Genomic DNA, 21,487 nt, shown 5'->3' with positions numbered 1-21,487 from the left:
ATGTAGTTCTCTGCAATGTTGCACAACAGTTCCATTGATAAAGTTCAATGTCCGCAATGGGGTAGAGATGAGTTGGACAGTACCTTCGATATGGATATGTACTCCTAGATCCCTTTGAACTACAATGCTCACCAGGACCCTACCATTGAGTGTGGTCCTGCCCGGGTTTGACTTCGCAAAATGCAACATCTGACTTGTCCAAATTAAACTCCATTTGTAATTCCCCAACCCACTTGCATAGCTGATCAGGATGCCCCTGTAATTTTTGATAACCATCTTCGTCTCTGATACCACCTATTTTTGTGACATATACAAATTGTATTTACTCATCCAAATCGTTGATAAACAACAATGGACCCTGCACCTATTCCTGAGGCACAAAAAGTTACAGTTAGCCCGTTCCTGTGCTATACTTTTCTACGTTCTCTAGTTTCCACGTCTTTCTTTATGGTATAAACGGAGGAGAAATATCCATTGACGACCTTGTCCGTCTCCTTCAATTCTACACCTAGATGACCATTTTGGTTTCTGAGAACACCTATTCTCTCTCTGCTTAGCCTTTTTAACGAAACACACTTTGCACAGAGTTTTAAAAATAACCAAGCTATCAACCAGCACATATTTGAGACATGTGAGGAAACTGGAGCAGTGAGGGAAATCCACATTGTAACATGGAGAATGTATAAATTCCATACAAACAATATCCAACGTCAGGATACTACCTAGGTCATTGGCAACAGATCCATTATCTCTCTGTCACAGGAGAATAAATGGAGGGACAGGATTAATAGGAATGGCGCAAGTCAGCGTAGATATATCGGCAGCATGTCACATTTTATATTACAGTGAACTAAGAAACTCATTAAGAAAGCAATGAAAATTGATACAACAATGAACTCTGCATTGCAGCATAGTGCCTTTTTCTAATTTGACAGTTGCTTAGCAAACATTGAAGAATCCCATGTCAAAAAATACTTTTGGGACAAGCACAGAGCCAGCTGGACTTTGCTCATATACCTCCACAATATTATCCATGTCAATTATTTAGAGGACCTGCTTTACATAAATAATTTTCCATATAATCTCTCCCTCAATCACCTGAACCATGCCACCAAACACTAACACGAGACACTCCTTTCCAATGTGCCTTCTGATGAAGGGGTTATCTTTCTCAAAATAATTACTGTTTCTCTCCCTGCAGCTGCTGCCTGACCCATGGAACATTAAAATATCTAGTTTTTATTCTTGATTTCTTGCAGCTACATCGTTTGTTCTTTGGCACCATTTCCCACTCCTCAAACAAAATAATTCACTCTTCCTCTCTGTTTCACTATGATGGCTGGAGCTCCTGCCTGCAGATTGTGACAACAATGCTACACTCGCCTTGACTGTGCACTTAGATTCCACTGGCAATTCTCTGACTCTTAACAAAATCGATCTAAAACCAGCTTCTAACCCACCCATTGATGGGTAGTGATACCAGTCTAGGTATCCATCTCCGTCCCCATTACAGCCTAACCGTGGAGTTGGTGGCCTTTCCTGGAGACCGACGGGACTTTAACATCGCTGAACTTGCAATCCCTTTGCCGGGGATCGAAGCACCAATCGGGGCCTATGGACATCGTGAAGCCCGCGGTCTCTGGTAAGAAGAGGCCGACTCGGTAGCTCCATGCCGCGGAGAGAGTTTCAAGTGCCCCGACGTGGGAGTTTCGAACACGCTTCGATTGTTGGCTACGGGGGCTTTGATCGCCCCGACTGTGGGTGGTTTGACTGCCCCGACCGTGGGAGAACAAAGAGGAAGATTGAACTTTATTGCCTTCCATCACAGTGAGGAATGTGGAATCCACTGTGATGGATGTTTATGTTAACTTTTATTTTATGTGGTTGTGTGTCTTGTTGCTTTTCACTTAGTATAGCTGTATGTTTACTCAAACTTCACTGTACCTTAGCTGGTACCTGCGACAATAAACTGACCTTGAAACCTTGGTGCACTAATTAATTACATCTCTTGTTCAATTCCACAAGAGTTCTCCAAATAAGCAGGGTGCAGTGATTGATATCAATTCTACATGGCACTTGTGCAAAAGCTTGGAACACCATTGGAAGTGTAAAGTAAAGTACTGTCCACTGACTACTAGGAGTAACCATTTTTTGGTATGTGAATGAATTTCCATCATACATCAATCGTACAAGGCATAAAACATAAGCAATGTGATGCACAACCTATGGGAAGCATTAGACCATTGAGATTTATCCCACATAACTAGAAGAAGATTTGGACAAAGGAGTTCATTGCAGCCAAATGTAACCATTAAGGAAGAAAACAGATAGATAGAAGAGTGTCCTATAACGACCTGCCCCCCCACATCCCAATCTCTCTTACTACCCAAAAAAACAAATAAATGAGATGGTCAAAGAACTGGAAGGTCCTTAAGGAATGCATTAGGATCAGCACAGATGGCTGAGCAAATATGTAAAATGGATCGGCTTAAAACAAATCCTCGATATGATAAAAACAAGAGATGTTATATAAAAGCTTGAATGATTAAATGTTTGCCTGTATCCTGAGCTTGTTAGCTTACATTTAGAGCTTGTACGGAGATTAGCAGTGCTTGGACTGCTTCTTTTTGGAAGTAAAGTAAGGAGTTGTTCAAACAACAGCAATGCAGCTTCAATTTCCTGGAAACAAACACAATCCAGATTATTGAACTCTCCAATATTAGGTAACTACCAACCTGCCCACTCCATCTATCCCCGTACTCCATTCACCCTCTTCCCTGTACCCTACCTGGATATGCACCTATTTCTCCCCTCCACGTACATTCCTTCCTCTAACGTCACAACTCGCAATTGTTCAATGCTTTTGTATCACAACTTGTTTTTTCCATCCCAAGCCTTTGTCCAACCATCTGCCTGTCGAACTCCCCTCTCACCTGTATCCACCTATTATTCACAAGGCTTTGTCCTGCCCCTCCTCTCTTCCAACTTTCGGTTCCCCCCACCCCACCACCACAACTAGTTTGAAGATGGATCCATCCCAAAAAGTCACCTATACAGTTATAGAGCTGCTGCCTCAGCACCAGAGGCCAATGCTCGATCCAGACCTTCAGCACTGACTGCACAGAGTTTGCACAGTCTCACTGTGGCTGCGTGCATTTCCTCTGGGTGCTCCAGATTCCTTTCACATAACCATATAACCATATACCAATTACAGCATGGAAACAGGCCATCTCGGCCCTACAATTCCATGCCGAACAATTATTTTCCCCTAGTCCCATCTACCTGCACTCAGACCATAACCCTTCATTCCTTTCCCAGCCATATACCTATCCAATTTATTTTTAAATGATAAAATCAAACCTGCCTCCACCACATCCAACATGAGTTTGTTGGTATAATTGGCCTCTGTAAATTGCCCTTGGTGTGTAGGGACTAGGTTAACGTATAACTAGATGTGATGGTTCATCATAAACCATGTTCAATGGTTGTGTTAATTCTGGCTAAATAGGAGAGGCTAGGACTTCAAAATGGGGTAAAAGCTACAGGGCAGCTGGTAGATTTGGTCAATTTGGAATTGCTCTCTGCAGAGCTGGGATAAGCTGCGGAGCGTGCCAGTGTGTCTAGAGCCTGGATACAATTTGCAAGAAAAGAATAAGAACATCTGCAGACCCTGTCAATTAGGTGCAAAATGCATAGAATGGATTGGATGGCTGCAAACCACACATACACCTTGTAAATAATTGTAAATAATGTTGCAGTTCAATTTTGCCGAGTGTTGATTGGATGAGGTATTGAGCCTTGTCTGGGTTTCTTGTAGATCAGGGTAAATGTTTCTAAGTTGGCTTCTTGCGAATACAGTATTGAGATGCTGTATTATACAATGTATGTGAGCGATATCTGTATTTGGTTTAAGGAAATGTCGGTTACATGTATGGCGCTGTCCCAGGACATGTTATCCACGAGTATTTGGATTTCCGGGAGAGACCTTGGGACCCCCATTTGGTTCGGCCTCGAGGCCTAGGTCTTGACCAGGACATGCAAAAGGCCGCGGCCACGAGGTACAGTCGCTGAACTGTAATTTGCGCTTTTGTTAAAATAAAGATTAGTTGTTTCAAGCAGGCCTTGATTCAGTGTGTTTTACTGAAACTAGATGATGGGGAGCTTAGAAACAAGCAATTTACAGTTGCCATGAACTCGGTTGGCCAAAGGGCCTGTTTCCTTGCTGCATCTCTAAGCCAAATTAAATTGGGATTAACACGGGTGGCAAAATGTAAAGTGATGGCATTGCCAGAGATGGTGTTCAGCAGCAAATAGGAACACAAGTTGCACTGAACCTCACACTTTGTTACCCAAGCAGGGAGGAAACTATCTACCACACAAGGGCAGGGAACTGCAGGAAAACGCATGGAAACAGAGTTAGTGTTTCATGTTTGTGAATTTTCTTGGGTCAGCTGCACACCAGCAATCTCCAACCACTTCGGTGTGAATTTGTGCATCGGACTTTGGGAGACACAAGACGCTGTTCCTGGAGGCTCGTGTCTTCCCAACATACAACATACATCATCCCATCTGCAATCTTACTCAGAAGATGAGTTCTTAACTGTGTTCTTAAATCACATAATCCACATCAGCAGGTTTTGAAATTACTCAACTAAATTTATTTAAAGAACAGGTGAAGTTAAAAAGAATCCTGAATATAAATTCTACAATAGTATCAAAACTAGAAAAGGATTGTCTCCTAAAAATATTTAAATATATAAAGGACAACAAATTGGAAGCACAAGGAACTGCAGAAACTGGAATCGCTGTTGGAATAACTCATCAGGTCAGACAGCATCTGTGGAGGGAATGGATAGGTAACGTTTCTGGTCAGGTTCCTTCCGCAGACCGATTGTATTAAGGGGAGAAAGCTGGAAAAGAGGAATGGCGGGAGCAGGGCAAAGTCTGCCATTATTCAATTATGGACACAATAGTCAAACCTCCCTCACCTATATCCATCTATCACTTGCCAGGCTTTGCCCCACCCCCATCTTTTTTCTAGGTGTCTACCCCATACTAAAATCAGTCTGAGATGGTCCCGACCCAAAATGCCATCTATCCATTCCCTTCACAGGGAAATTACAAATTTGACGAATTACAAAGTATTAAACCAGCATCTGTAGTTCCTTGGATCTCATTTTTACATAGTCAACAGACAATAGACAATAGGTGCAGGAGTACGCCATTCGGCCCTTCGAGCCAGCACCGCCATTCAATGTGATCATGGCTGATCATCCCCTATCAGTACCCTGTTCCTGACATTTCCCCATATCCCCCGACTCCACTATCTTTACGAGCCCTATCCAGTTCTCTCTTGAAAGCATCCAGAGAACCTGCCTCCACCACCCACCGAATCAGAGAATTCCACAGATTCACAACTCTGTGAGAAAAAGTGTTTCCTCATCTCCGTTCTAAATGGCTTATCCTTTATTCTTAAACTGTGGCCCCGGTTCTGGACTCCCCCAACATCGGGAACATGTTTCCTGCCTCCAGCGTGTCCAAACCCTTAACAATCTTATATGTTTCAATAAGATATCCTCTCATCCTTCTAAACTCCAGAGTGTACAAGCCCAGCTGCTTCATTCTCTCAGCATATGACAGTCCCGCCATCCCGGGAATTAACCTTGTAAACCTACGCTGCACTCCCTCAAAAGCAAGAATGTTAATAGTCGCCTTGTTGTGTACAAAATTGTAAATCAGTAGTAAAACCATTGACAAGTCAAGCATGTTTCAACAAAAATGTAAATAAATTAGGATAGGGTGATGAATAACAACTTGAACACTTGATATGCCAGAGAAAAGTTGATTTTTAAAGTATCATCAGGCTCTCAACCAAAATTTAAAAATTGGGGAAACACAATGAAGGCAATGCATCACGAGCCACTTACATCAAATGATGAGCTTGAACACCAAATCTAAATTACCTGAAGCAAATGATGCTGAATGAACCAAGAGATTGTTTACAATTTGGTAACAATGATGGGTCTGTACATCCAAAGAGACCACAAAAGTTCCTGAATTTTAATTTATTGTACTGGGTCCAAATGGCCTTATTCCCAATGACACAAATTGAATGGAATTTTCCCCATACAATCAGTTTAAGAATGGTTTGGATTAAAATCAGGAGTGATCCCAACTTTTGGAGTGGAATAAAATGGGTTGCACTCCCCAAGATGGAAGACCCTATCAAACATAGAATATTGAAAACTAAGAGATAAGAATGTTTAATTGCCCAATGCATTGGGAATGGAACAATCCAAATTTAACTTCCTACACCTCTGCAGTCACATTAAACGCAAAAGCACAACAAATAAATTCTATACACTAAACAATAAAACAAGAAATTATCAACTATACTAGGTAAACAGACTTTTGTAGTGCATAACAGTTCTCAGGCCCCCATTCTCCTTCTTACCAGTAGCAGAGGGCATGGCAAGGGTGGTGTGGGTCTTTGATGATATTAACTTCCCTCATGCGCCAACACTTTCTATGGATCCCTTCGATGGTGGGGAGGTCAATACCTGTGAAGGACCAGGCAAAGCCCACCACCTTCTGCAGCCTACTTTGTTCTTGACAGCTTGAGTTACCAAATACAGTCATGATGCAACCAGTCAGAATACTCACTATTCTGCACCTATAAACATTTGATAGACTATTCAGGGCCATACTGAATCATCTAAATCTTCTAAGGAACTGGAATCATTGATGAGCTTTCTTTGTGATTGCATCAATTTGCTGGGTTTGGATTTATAGATTGATCTGAGACTTAATTTGCAAATTCACAGACAACATAATGTGCTGGGCTCAGTACAGATTTTCAGAGATATGCACATACAGGAACTTGATGTTGTGGCCTTTCTTCAGGTTCGTGAATCTTCCGTTTTCCCTTTGTGAAATCAGCAATCAGCTCACCAGTCTTGTTTATATTAAATTTAAGATTGCTTTTCTGGCACCATTCATTCAGGTTATCAATTTCCCTTCTGCACGTTGACTCATTGCTGCCCATTATTCATCCAACAACGATACGATTGGTGAATTTAAGGACAGCAATGGAGCAGTGACTTGATACACACTCAAAGGTATAGAGAGAGTAGAGCAGGGTAATGAGCATGCAGCCTTGAGGTGCTCCTGTGCTGATGGTCAGCAAGGAGCATTATGGCCAATTTATACCGATGGATGTCTGCCGATGAGGAAGTAGAGGATCCAGTTGCATAGGGATGTGCAAAGATGCAGTAGACAGAGTGCCAAAATGTTTAAAAGTACCATGACTATGGCCTATTGCAATGGAATCCATTCTACGGAGATTTACAAAGATCATAATCAACGGACACAATTTTCTTCAAACCTGGAAGTAAGGATTTCATTAGTAGCAATGCTAAATGCATCAAATTTTGATATCTTACGGAACATTATGGATGATTCAAAGAGGCACAGAAGAGATTTGGCTTTGATGTTTATGAATTACGTTTTTAAGACTAGACCACATATTAATAAACAGTCACAAGGACACGGTATTGAAAAACAATGCATTCATTTCATTGGAATTTTTTGAATTGCCAATACATCTAAATTGTCCAGTTTAGTTTAGTTTATTGTCACATATACTGAAGTATACTGAAAAGTTTTTTTGTTGCATGCTAGCCAGTCAGCGGAAAGACTATATGTGATCACAATCAAGTTGTCCACCATGATGGTGTTGTCTGTGAATTTGCAAATTAAGTCTCAGATTAATCTATAAATCCAAATCTGATCAAAATTGTAATGGATACACTGTGGTGGACAAGATAAAGGGAATTTAATTTAGTGCAAGCTAAAGTCCAGTAAAGTCAGGTCTCCAATGAGGTAGATGGCAGCTCAGAGGGTGGCTCAGAACCGCTCTCTATTTGGTGATAGGATGGTTCTGTTGCCTGACAACAGTTAGGAAGAAACTCTCCCCGAATCGGGAGGTATGTATTTTCACACCGAATATCCTGAACTTCCTAAGCCGTCTAAGGGATTAGAGACATTGATGTGCTTCCTTGGTCATTGATTCAATATGGCTAATCCAGGCCAGGTTGCTGGTGATATTTACTCTTAGGAATTTGAAGCTTTCAACCATTTTGTGATTGGTCCAGAGGTGTGACCTCACTAAAGATGTTTCTACTTTGTTTCCATGTGTTAAAGATGATCCTATGTACTGTTCTGTGATTGGGCAAAGGAATTGCCACTCCATGTATTTTATCTGTGATTGGTTTGTAGGGGTTGCTCCCCTCCTTATACTTTCTCGCCCATCGTGTCTAGGGTATAAAGATGATCTGTTTGTTGGGGTGTGGTCTTCTCTTTTGGTTCTGTCTACATGAGGCTGTCATGGGCTTGAGTGGATGGAGCAGAAGTTGACCTGCCGGTGTTGAATAAAAGGGTTTGGATTCCAGTGTTTGACTCAGTGTTTAACTGCCCCAGACTCAGGGTAGAAGAACCGGAATTAACATTTAAAATGGGAAACTGTCCTTCGATTTTTTTTTTTTTTTTTTTTAAAGAGAGATGAAGCATGGAAACAGGCCCGATTGTAGGGTCAGTGCTTTTCCTGGCTCTAAAGAGTTAAAAACTAGATTTAAAAATTGTTAGTAATCTTTTCGTAGCATTAAAAATTAAAAAAGTTTAAAAATGAAAATCTATTCACTAAATAGGCAGTTAAGCTCTTGATCAGCTTAAGCAGTGTAGTGGACGACAATCCACAATAGACGCCAACAGCAAGAAATGATACGAGTGCAAGCATATTTTGTCGACAAAAGCATAGTGTAGCGTTACACAGCACAGAAACAGGCCCTTCAGCCCACCAAGTTCTTGCAGACATACTGTACCCTTTTATTCTAATTCTATTAGTTCACGGCCTTACATTTCTACGTGCTAAAAAATATGAATGCTCTTAGAGTAACTACTCCCACCATCCTATCAAGCAAGTTGTTCCAGATTGCAAGCACGCTTTGGGTGGAAAAATCTTCAGGAATCTCTATCCCTCTTACTCTCCTTAACTAAAGCCAACTGGTTTTAGACATTTCAGCCAATGGAGACATTTCTCATTACTCACCTTGTAATTTCCACTCCGAATTTTACATACCTCCATCGACAACTCAGTTACCTCTGCTCTAATGAAAGCAAACCTAACCTACCCAGATGAATTGCAGTCCAGACAGCTGTGAGAATCAGTAGGTTTGTAATAGATGCCAATCGATAATCTCTCTCCTGTGTTGGAGTCAGTGATGTCAAGAAAGGGAAGGGAGGTGTCAGAGATGGTCCAAGTGACTTTGAGGGCAGGGTGAAAGTTAGTAGAGAAGTTAATAAACTCCATGAGTTCTGCATGAGTGCAGGAGGTAGCCCCAAAGCAGTCATCAATATAGCGGAGATAGAGTTTGGGGATAGGGCCTGTGTACAATGAACAGGGAATGTTTGATGCATACCTGGGGCCCATATGAGTGCCAATGGCTATGCCTTAGATTTGGAGGAAGTGGGAGGAGTTGAAGGAGAAGTTGTTAAGGGCGAGGGCCAGCTCCACTAGATTGTCAAGAGTGTTCGTAGAGAGAGATTGTCTGGGTCTGCGGTCGAGGAAGAAACTGAGGGCTTTAAAGCCTCTCTGGTGGGGAATGGAGATGTAGAGTGAAGATAAAAGACGAGGACACAGGGGCCTGAAAACTGGAAGTCATTAAAGAAACAAAAGGTCACTTGGAAGTGTCTTGGAGATAGGTGGAAGGAAATTGGACCAGGTGGGATATGATGGAATTGATGTATGTGGAAATGATTTCAGTGTGGCAGGAACAGACAGAAACAATGGGTTTGCCAAGGTAGTTCTGCTAATGGATTTTGGGGAGAAGGTAAAACGGGTTCAAAGGGATGGTATTCTGGTACAACAAGTAATTAAGAATGCTAATACAATGCTTTTATTGTTGCGCAGGAGAATGAAATACAATAGCAGGAGTCGTGCTTGTAATGTAATGCTTTGGTGAGACTTAATTGGAAATAGTGACCGGCATTAGCCTCATTGTGAATGATTATTGCAATGAAAACAGTCTCAGGATCAGAGAACTAAAAAGCACCAACGCATGTTCTTCAGCTCCACTTGTCCATGCCAACTAAGCTGCCGAACAGAGATGATCCAATTTGCCTACACCTAGCCCATAACACCCCCCCCACAAACCTTTTCTAAGGTTGACCAGAACTGTATAAACCATTCCAAATGTGGTCTGATCAATGTATTTTACAGCTGCAACATGCCATCCCAGCTGCTGTCCTCGGTATATGCAGGAAAGAACTGCAGATCCTGGTTTAAATCAAAGGTAGACACAAAATGTTGGAGTTAATCAGCAGGACATCGGCATCTCTGGAGAGAAGGAATGGGAGACTTATCGGTTCAAGAACCCTCTTCAGACTAATGACAGGGGATTATGCGAGACAGAGATAGAATACAATCTGAGACAGTAAGACTGGTGGGAGGACTGGGAAGGGGGAGGGGATGGAGAGAGAGGGAAAGCAAGGCTATTTGAAGTTAGAAAAGTCAATGTTCGCTACCCAGGTAAAATATGAGGTGCTGTTCCTCAAATTTGCACTGGGCCTCACTCTGACAATGGAAGAGGCCCAGGACAGAAATGTCAGATTGGGAATGGGAGGAGGAGTTGAAGTGCTGATCCACTAGGAGATCAGGTAGGTTAAGGCAGACTGAGCGGATGTGTTCAGCAAAATGATCGCTGAGCCTACGCTTGGTCTCACTGATGTACAGGAGTTGACAAATGGAACAGCAGATACAGTGGATGAGGTTGGAGTGAACCTCTGCCTCACCTGAAAAGACTGTTGTGGTCCTTGGATGGAGTCGAGGGGGAGGTAAAGGGACAGGTGTTGCATCTTCTGCGGTTGCTGGGGAAAGTATCTGGGGAGGGGGTGGCTTGGGTGGGAAGTGACGAGTTGACCAGGGAGTTGTGGAGGAACGGTCTCTGCGGAAAGCAGAAAGGGGTGGAGATGGGAAAAAGGTGGTCAGTAGTGAGATCCTGTTGGAGGTGGCGAAAATGTTGGAGGATTATATGCTGTATGTGATGGCCGATGGGGTGAAAGGTGAAGGCAATGGGGACTCTGTCCTTGTTACGAATGGGGGGAAGGGGGAGTAAGAGCGGAGCTGCGGGATATTGAGGAGACCCTCGTGAGAGCCTCATCTATAATGGAAGAGGGGAACCCCCATTTCCTAAAGAATAAGGACATCTCTGATGCCCTGGTATGGAAAACCTCATCCTGGGCACCTCAATTGGGACGAAGAGCGTGTGAGGTGTCTTGTACATAGATAGGGAGTACATGCTGTACTCAGTACTCTGACCAATGAAGGCAAGCGTGCCAAAAGCCTTCTTCACAATCAAAGCTTCCGCATCGTGGCTGTTGAAGTTCCTGCGGCTGGTAGCTCCCAAAGTCGGTCTCTAACCAGAGACCACGAGCTCCACAATATTAAAGTCTGCAAGCTCCCGAGGTTGGAGCTCAGGGGTCGAACCCTGGCAAAGGGTTCGCCAGATCCGCGATGTTAAGTCCTGCAGGCTCCCGAAGTAAGTCTCCAACAAAGGGCGCAACTCCTCGATGTTAGGCCACAGTGCGGACAGAGATATACGATACGTTAAAAAATTGCATCTCCGTCGATGTAAGAGATTAATAAAAGTTTCCCCAAACCTGCTCCCCCCCCCCCCCCCCCCCCCCCCCCAACCCCCACAAAACAAGCTTAAGAACTAAAATATACATTTAACATTTTCTATCAAATAACAAAGACTGTTGGCGACGCAGCCATTGCTGGTGCCATCCGGTGGTGGTTTTTTAATGCAATTTTCTAATGCAATTTTTTAATGCAATTTTCTCCTTAAATGCTTCAAAGAATAGTTAAATGTGAAAATGCTATTTGATTTAATATCTTAAATTTGTATACATTCCAGGTCTTATTTTGTTTTCTATATAATGTTTAAAATATTAATTAAAGTTAATATTCCCTGATTTCAGTCTGACAATTCTTCAGGCACGATGGCTATGTCACAGATGATGGAGACCAAAGATTTAATGTCCCACAGCAATCAATGTTCTAAACAGGGAACTGAATTGCTGTAATTTTGTGACTGCTTTCTTCAAAATCAGTTGTAAATGTTGTCATTTTATAGTTTTAACAAAAAAATCCTGGACAATGTAAAGTGAAGTGGTATATAAAAGTAGCAAGGATAGGTCGACAGAATATACAGTGGCTCAGCAGAAAGATAGCAAGGGATTAATAGGGACATGTTATTTTGGCTGCAAATTTGGAAACTGCTCCTTACCCCTCCAACCACACATAGTAATGATATACAGCTCTGCGTTTGTTGAAGTACTCAGGATACGATTTAAAACTTGTACCTTGACAGTTTTAAAACCACCAAGTATACAGGAGCTAATTCGCAGCCACAGTAATTCATGCCAAAGAAAACATCCTCAATGATCCTTTTACTTCTCTGCCGCACTCAGAAAACAGAGAGATATCATTTTTTAAACTAATTGTTCTCTTATATTGGAACTACATCCTGCTTATGAATTTCTTCCCAAGGGTCTTTCCCAGATGCAGCTTGTTTTATGTTTATTCACCAAATTCAAAATAAATAATGCAACTATTATAGCTGTGATATTTATTTTACCATATAAAATTTAAAGGATAAATTACATTAAATAACTGATGTTAATTGCCTCCTTTTGATCACAAGTTGACATTGCCTCTGTCAATTTATTATTGTGAACTGTTATGGCAACTTTCCACTGAATATAAGTACATTGACACTGTAATTGCAAACTCTGCCAACCAACTACTGTTCAGTTCACTTTACGTACATTATACTGTAGATTATTGCTCAATAGTTACTTTCTACCATTATAGTCCTCTTTATCTTGGAAATTCTACATTTGGACAATTCACAGGCAAGAGATAAAGTCAGATTATTCCTGTTATTGCAATGTCATGTTGCATAATGTAACAGCCTATTCTGCCAAGCCCGCAGCCAAACATGAAGCAGGATATTCCGAGCCAGTGTTCAAAAACAAATTATATGAAACCAGAAGCAATTATGGCACCACATGCAAAGAATGTAATTGCAATGCTCCCACCTCTGTTTACTGATAGTAAGCCGTCTAAATAGCTGCAAACCATCCCATCAAAACTGTGTCACCAATCATAACACAACATCCTTGGATCAGATGGAGGGAAGTGCTGGGGCATCTTCCACACATACAGTTATGTCAAGGCTGATGTCATAATGACGAATCACTTCTCCCTACTTTGTCTGTGCTAACTACAAGTACCCACCTCTACAAATCTTAGTTTCCAATAATTGGTTTGTAACATTCTGTCCCATGATGTTTCAATTCCTCATCAAAATTCTCCTTAAATATTGCAACAATACTGCCTTCACCAATCGCTTACACAGATTTCAACCATTTCCCTGGGTGAAACTAATTATTCCTCAAGTCTCCTCGTGTGTACCATCACTCCATTAATTTGTACCGGACCTTTTATACCACGCAGCTCCACCTGAAATCTGCCCATCTTTCCATCACCAATTCACAGCCATCTGGATCAAGGACCAGAAGCATGTGGGACAAAAATGGTTACACATCTTGGTCAGCATAATCGAGCTGAGCCTAAGGGCATGATTCCATGTTGTATAACCCCAGGGCTATGACTTCTTAGAGGAGAGAATTTATTCCAGTATTTTTTGGGTGAAAATTGCTGTAAAATTACTCCTTAATGGCCTAGTACTAGTTTTATAATCACTTCATTGTTTGGGGTTTTCTCAAATATCAGTTTATTGGATCAGTTTATTTACTTTAAACATCTTATTAAACAATGTCTAAAGAAAGGTCTTGGTCTGTAATATCATCTATTCCTTTTCTCCAGAGATGCTGTCTGACCTGCTGAGTTACTCCAATTTGTTGTGTCTATCTTTGGCTTAAACCAGCATCTGCAGCTCCCTCCTGCACAACTTTATCATCTTTCTCTTAATCATAAATTCAACTCATCATTTGGTAAAGCCACTTTATTTTTTTCAAACAATGATCATACTAAAATGAGCTGTAATTTAAATGGTGAGATTTTCCCACATGTATATTACCCTAGGTCCTTATATCAACTCTCTTCATACATTGTCCCCTTTTAACAATCTAATCCCTCAACCTTCAACTTTAGTTTAGTTTGGATATACAGCACATAAACAGAACCTTCAGCCCACTGAGTCTGTACTGACCAGTAATCACCTTGAATGCTAAAACTATCCTACACACTAGGGACAATTTAATATCCTACACATAATGGACTAGGGACAACTTAAACTACAACCATTCTTTATCTTTGGAGTATGGGAGGAAACCGGGCACCCGAAAAACCCCATGCAGTCATGGAGAAAACAAACAAATCTGTACAAACAGCATCCACAGTAAGGACTGTCTCTGGCACTGTAAGGGAGCAACTCCACTGCTGCACCATTGTGCCGCCAATCAGCACCATCGCATATGACCACAGGAGATACAACACCCACCATCCCTAGATCAAAACTCTCCTTTCAGGTGATATAGTGATATACGTGCTCTTCTGTCCTCTGCAATAGTGAAACCAAACACAGTCTGGGCAACACACTTTACAGATATTTCTATTCAAACGGCAAGGGTGAATCTGAGCTTCCAACTCTTTGCCACTTGATTTCTCTGTTCCACCCCCCCCCCCCCCCCCCCCCCCCCCCCCCCCCCCCCCCCCCCCCCCCCCCCCCCCCCCCCCCCCCATTCTGATCAGTAAGTGGCCTCCTGCACAAATCTGACATTGCCAAGGCAAGTTTGAGGAACAACAGCTCATTTTCCATCTCTGCACATGACAGTCCTTGGGATACAAAACTGAACCCAATTTCAGATAATCAGCATTTCTGGTTTGTGACAGAAATGGACTGTTGTAATGCAAGGACATCAGCCACAAAGGTTCCTGTCCTTTCACAGAGGATACTGACATGCTGAACATTCCACCATATTCTGTTTTTATTCCAGATGAACTCTCCATCCGTTTTCAAGAAACCTGTACAGACCACTTTCCTTTTGAATTTCCATAAAATAATATATTGACATCTACACGGGGAAGAGGCAGTCCTGAACCTGGTGATGTGTGCTTCTGCCTGCCTGACTGGAGAGGGGAGACGAGGGAATGGAAACGGTCCTTGACTGATTGACTGATTTCCCGACTTAGCGTGAAGCGCAGATGGAATCGATAGTGTGGGAGGCTGGTCGGTGTGATGGGCTACATGCATCACCACATACCTGACTCGATTATATTCCACCGACCGAAGGTCCACCCAACTTTCCCTGCGACCAATTCGCCTGCCCATGAACCCCGTCTCGATTCGTTTACCTACCTCCGCCGGGGAGAAGATGCTCGCTCCACCCGGGCAGCAGATGTGGTCACAACTCCACTCAGCTCACCGCCCCATGTTCACCCACTCAGCGAGCTGTAAAAGCGCCGATTTGCGGGACGATTTGTAATATTCGGAAGAATCGGATAATCCGAGAAAGGCAAAGTTACTTGTAGATCGGACACTGTGGTGGGATCACCGAGTTAAACTACCCAGCCGTCGGTCCGATGCCCGTTCGTCAATGCTACTTTCTGCTATCGGATTTTAGGCAACGTGTGGGAGGGTGGGATTACAGATTATAGTTTAGGAATCTTTATTGAACACATTGTTGAACGTCCCTTTAGTCTACATCGCTAACTCTTTGTGGAAAAGCGTTCCTTGTTCAACACTCAACATTTTAAGCGGCTCGTCACTCTGTGCCCCTGTAAACATTGACACACCAGTTGCACCATCCAAAACTCCTCATTTCCCCCAATTACTCTTTAAAGTGCAGGTTTAAACCATTTGAAATAGGGATTTTCAACATCTCGATAGTTATAGAACTAACTGAAATGCCAGTGCTATTCGGGGTAACAACAAAACCCCAATGGGGTCCAAAGTTGCCCCAGCAAATGCTTTTGAGGGCGTTTTGTGTCTACCTTTCGCCACCCCACCAACCTTTGGTTGACAGGTAGACCTGTTTCATTGTTTGTAACGGGCACTCGGGGACCCGGGAGTGACAGCGATGCAGACGGTTTGATGACTGGGGCTGGAGAGGCTACTATAGATGAAGGGATAACACATTACCCGATACAGTGGGGTTCCCGACCTTTGGACCTGACCCTGGGAGGGGTGGGAGTGTTACCTGTCTACGGCAATGGCCGCCATGGAGTAGATGCTGGCGAACACGGCGGCGATGGGGAAGAAGTTGTGGAAGCGGCAGTAAGTCTCTCCGAAGTACCAGTCGTTGTGGACGGCGTAAATGAAATTGACCAACATGTTGAAGGCAGCCACGGAGGCGTCGGAGAAGGCGAGGTTGACCAGAAAGTAGTTGGTCACCGTGCGCATTCTCTTGTGCGCTAGGATGATCCAGATGACGATCAGGTTGCCGAAGACGGCCACGGCTACCACCGAGCCGTAGGTGATGGACCACAGCGCGATCTGCCAGAAGGGCTGGATGAACTGGTTGCCCGGGGAAGGTCGCTTCTGGCTCTCGTTTCCCCAAGTACTGGTGACATTGGGCGACAGTGTGTCCATCTTGTGGCACTGAGCTCCCGACCGCGGATCTCCGGAGTGATCAACCGCGCTCCCCAAGACAGCGGCGTCTACACCAGCGGACGGGCAGCTCCCGCTTCTTTTAATCTCTGTGGGGCGGTGCTGTGCTAAATCACTTGATGCAATCCGACAGGCCGTGCATCATAGGCTGGATGCAGCAGCGGCCCCGCCCCGGGCGGGCGGGCGGACTCACATTGTGGACCAGAGGCGGGGAAGGAGGGAAGATCCAGGGCGCCGGGGAGGAGGCGAGTTTTGTCCTGAACCTGTTGCACCGATTGAGCGAGCTTTCCGAAAGTGGAAGGATTGAGCATCCATTACAACAATCCGTACAACCCCAGCAGGAAGGAATCGGCATTTATTTGGGATATTCAAAGGACTGTTACGAGCAGTTTGGAGAGCTGCGCCGTCGAAGTGGCGGTTGTGATGCGGGACACTCCTCACTTCTTCACCTTGCGAGATCTCACGGCGTTTAATGACTCTCTATCTGTCTGTACACCGGGTCAACAACCGAAGTGGGAAATGCCCAAATAGACGATTGGATGCATTCCTGCAACATTGATTTTTCCCGGTTGAGATCCCACGCTAGGATCACCTGTAGAGATATTGGTGATTTCGATATCGTACATCTATCAAAGTTCAATTTTGGTCTTCGCGTGTGAACGTTGTGATCAGCTGGCAACTTCACCGCTCCATGCCCATGCACAATCAAGACCAGGGACAATTTCGGACATACATATAAGAGTCTTCAGATGCTGGAATCGTCAGCAAAAACACAAAGCGATGGAGGAAATCAGCGGCTCAGGCAACATCTATGGAGGGAAGGTCGGGACACTTTGGATCGAGAAGGGACCCGACCTAAAGAAAGGACCCGAACGGAAACGTTGCATGCCTATTCTTTCAACAGGTGCTACGTGCCCGCTGTGTTTTTCCAGAAATAAATGTCCCTGTCTTTGCTCGTTACTCCGCTATCAAACTCAATCCTGAAAGCTCAACATTTCGCGGCAGACACGGCGTTTGGATGGAGTGAGTGCCACGATCTCATTATCTTTCGCTTTCACTCGCGAACAGTTATATTGTAGTATGTTATTTGAGAATACATGGGGTCATCATGCTGGGCGCCACAGAAGAATCCACCTTGGTCCTCTTTGTTCCCTTTAACCATTCACCTGTAGTGACGTACTTTACACGCCATTGAACCAGATCACAGTGTTTAGGAGATGGGAGGAAACGGGTATACGTGGAGAAAATCCACTTGGTCTCCGGGAGAACGCGCAAACTCCACAAGGACATCACCCGAGGTCAAGTTGCAAGGGGATGGCGGGCGCACAGGTTCTCTGTTCTGAATCCCCCCCCCCCCCCCCACCCACCAATTATTTGTTGAAAAGCAAGGTAAAGGAACATGGAGCATTATAGGAGGAGCAAGTTGCCCTGGAGGTGAATGTCAATTTCACACACTCAACATCTATTACAAGCCCGCACGCTCCCACGGCAATCTCAACGGTACATCCTCCCATCCGGCCTCCTTGGAAAACACCACTCTATTCCCGCAATTGCTCCATCTCCGTCATATTTATTACAGTGACAAGACGTTTCACCAAGGTGCCTCTGAGATACATAGATACATAGACAATAGGCGGAGGAATATGTCATTCAGCCCTTTGAGCTAACACCGCCATTCAATGCGATCATAGTTTATCATCCACAATCAGTACCCCGTTCCTGCCTTCTCCCCATACCATTTGATTCCACAAGCCCTAAGAGCACATTCAGTGAATCAACCTCCACTGCCTTCTGGCACAGAATTCCACAAATTCACAACTCTCTGTGTGAAAAAGTTTTAACTCATCTCAGTTCTAAATAGCCTACCCCTTATTCTTAAACTGTGGTCCCTGGTTCTGGAATCCCCCAACCACAGAAACATGTTTCCTGCATCTAGCTTGTCCAATCCCTTAATAATTGTATATGCTTCTATAAAATACCCTCTCATCCTTCTAAATTCCAGTGGATACAAGCCCAATTGCTCCATTCTTTCATCATATGCAATCCCACCATCCCGGGAATTAACCTCATGAACCTACGCTGCACTTCCTCAATAGCAAGAATGTCCTTCCTCAAAATAAGAGACCAAAACCACACACAATACTTCATGTGTGGTCTCACTAGGGCCCTGTACAACTGCAGAAGGACTTCTTTGCTCGAGTACTCAACTCCTCTTGTTATGAAGGCCAACATGCCATTAGCTTTCTTCACTGGGCCTGTCCCACTTTGGCCGTCAGTTCCGCGACAGGCCGTTGGCGCGCAAAGTTTACATTCACTGCAAGAATTTCGGAGCCACGCGCGATTTCGGGAGCGGCACAGCTGCATACCTTCCCGCGCTTCTAATTGGGACCGGCCTCGCACGACTATACGGTGCCCGTACACCTAAAGCGACCACGGCCAAGGACGTGTAAGTGGAACAGGCCCATAACTGGGGAGGGGGGGCATGGGGGCGGATGAGGGGGGTTGTGGGCAGGGGATGGGGGTGTGGGCGGGGGGAAGTGGGGTGTGGGAGGGTAGGGGGGTGGGGGTGCCGGGGGAGTGGGGGAGGGGGTGTAGGGGGAAGGGGGAGGGGTGTGTGGTTGAAGAAGGGGAAGGGGAGGGGTGTGGGGCAGGAAAGAGTGGTACATGGAGGGGAGGGAGTGGGGTGAAGGGGGGTGTGTGGGCGAGGGAGGAAGGGTGGGAGGGGTAGAGTGCTCAGAGAAAAGACAGGGAAGAGCCACGGAGGAGAGGGGGGTATCACGTGGGAGGAGGGTAGGAGCCAGCGAGGGGGAACAGAGGGGAAGGGGCTGGAGCTGGGAGGCAGCGCCCGGCTCCCTCAATCCCCCCACTCTCCCTCCTCAGGATCTCGAGGTTGCAGCAGTGGCCATGCTCTGGGCCACTCCGGCTGCTCCGCACTCTGCTCGCTCCGCTCCTTCAGCTTTATTGTGACACAGGAGCCGACCAATCTGTGCCGCGATGGTGCGCCGGAAGGGGCATTGCCGTCCCGCATGACTGAAAGGAAAGGAAACCAATCTCCTGACAGGAGAGGAAACCAATCTCCTGACAGGAGAGTAGACCAATCTGCGCAAGCGGGGTTTTAAAGATTTTTAAACCTCGCTAACATTTACAATATACCACCGATCAGAACAAAATTTGTTGCACTTGCAGCACAGGAGAATGGTGAATGAGCTGGCGAAAGATTGTAGCGCTATCGCGTACCGTCTTTGCGCAAATAGAAAAACCGTGCAAACTGGAAGAGCACAAGATCAGAGTTTTAGTTATGTATAGACTGACAGACAGACAGACAGACAGAATAAGAGGAGAAGACAGATGGATGGATGGATTGATTGTAAATAGCTGCAGTCCCAGCAGCGAGCTTTGTGGCACCCACTGGTCACTGCCTGCCATTCTGAAAGTGACTTCTTTTTTCCTCAACTATGTTTTACCTCCATCTTAGTGGACAGAGCCCTTGGCTGCACCTCAACCATTTACCACACCTCTGCTGCCACCTGGATAGAGTTAGACAAAAAATGTAGAAATAGCTCCGCAGGTCAGGCAGCACCTAGAAACATAGAAAAATAAGTGCAGGAGTAGGCCATTTGGCCTTTCGAGCCAGCACCGCCATTCAATATGATAATGTCTGATCATCTAAAATCAGTACCCCGTTCCTATTTTTTCTCCATATTCCTTGATTCCTTTAGTCCTAAGTAAATAAAATCATGGGAGACCCCTTCCATCCATGCAACGGACTGTTCCAGCTGCCTCCGTTGCCATGCAGTGAGAACGGAGAGTTTGAGAAGGAGTTTCTTCCCAGAGGCCATTCGGACTGTAAATTCCCATCTCACCAGGGACTAACCACATTTTTCCTTCCAATATTTAATATGTAAAATAATATATATGTGTGTTTATGATTGTGTTTATAGTTTGTTTGGTTGTTTGTTTGTTTGTATTTTTGCACAAAGTCCGCGAGCATTGCCACTTTCATTTCACTGCACATCTCGTATGTGTATGTGACGAATAAACTTAACTTGACTTGACTTGAAGTCCTAAATCTAACTCTCTCTTGAACAAATCGAGTGAATTAGCCTCCACTGCTTTCTGTGGCAGAGAATTCTACAGATTCACAACTCTCTGGGTTAAAAAGATTTTCCTCAACTCAGTCCTAAATGGCCTATCCCGTATTCTTAAACTGTGAACCCTGGTTCTGGACTCCCCCTACATCCAGAACATTTTACCTGCATCTAGTCTGTCCATTCCTTTAAGAATTGTATATGTTTCTATAAGATTGCCTCTCATCCTTCTAAATTCCAGTGAATACAAGTCTAGTCTTTCCATTCTTTCATCATATGTCAGTCCCGCCATCCCGGGAATTAACATGGTGAACCTATGCTGCACTCCCTCAATAGCAACAATGTCCTTCCTCAAATTAGGAGATACATTGGACACAATACTCCAGGTGCGGTCTCACCAGGGCCATGTACAACTGTGATAGGAACTTCTTGCTCCAGAACTCAAATCCGCTTGCAATGGCCAACATACCATTAGCTTTCTTCACTGCTTGCTGTACCTGCATGGTTACTTTCAGTGACTGATGTACAAGTACACCCAGGTCGCACACCTCCACTTTACCTAATCTGACACCATTCAGATAATAATCTGCCTTCCTGTTCTTGGTACCAAACTGATAATCTCACATTTACCCACATTATACTGCATCTGCCTTGCATCTGCCCACTCACCCAACCTATCTAATTCACCCTGCAGCCTGTTTGCAT

The 21,487-nt window shown here is 44.3% G+C and overlaps 1 protein-coding gene across 1 annotated transcript in view; it reads right to left on the bottom strand.

Moving 5' to 3' along the window:
- Positions 1 to 16,744, bottom strand: part of LOC129695582 (neuromedin-K receptor-like) — a 61,015-nt gene extending 44,271 nt beyond the window's left edge. Inside the window, exon 1 of the mRNA XM_055632664.1 lies at positions 16,285 to 16,744. Within this exon, the coding sequence (XP_055488639.1) occupies positions 16,285 to 16,676 (392 nt within the window). The 5' untranslated portion in view covers positions 16,677 to 16,744. The remainder of the gene's footprint in view (positions 1 to 16,284) is intronic.
- Between the last annotated feature and the right edge of the window lie 4,743 nt (positions 16,745 to 21,487).

This window comes from Leucoraja erinacea, chromosome 3 (genome assembly GCF_028641065.1).
Source record: "Leucoraja erinacea ecotype New England chromosome 3, Leri_hhj_1, whole genome shotgun sequence".
In the NCBI taxonomy this organism is placed as follows: domain Eukaryota; kingdom Metazoa; phylum Chordata; class Chondrichthyes; order Rajiformes; family Rajidae; genus Leucoraja; species Leucoraja erinaceus.
The sequence above is the reverse complement of the archived record's forward strand: the minus strand, read 5'-3'. Positions and strand labels throughout refer to the sequence as shown.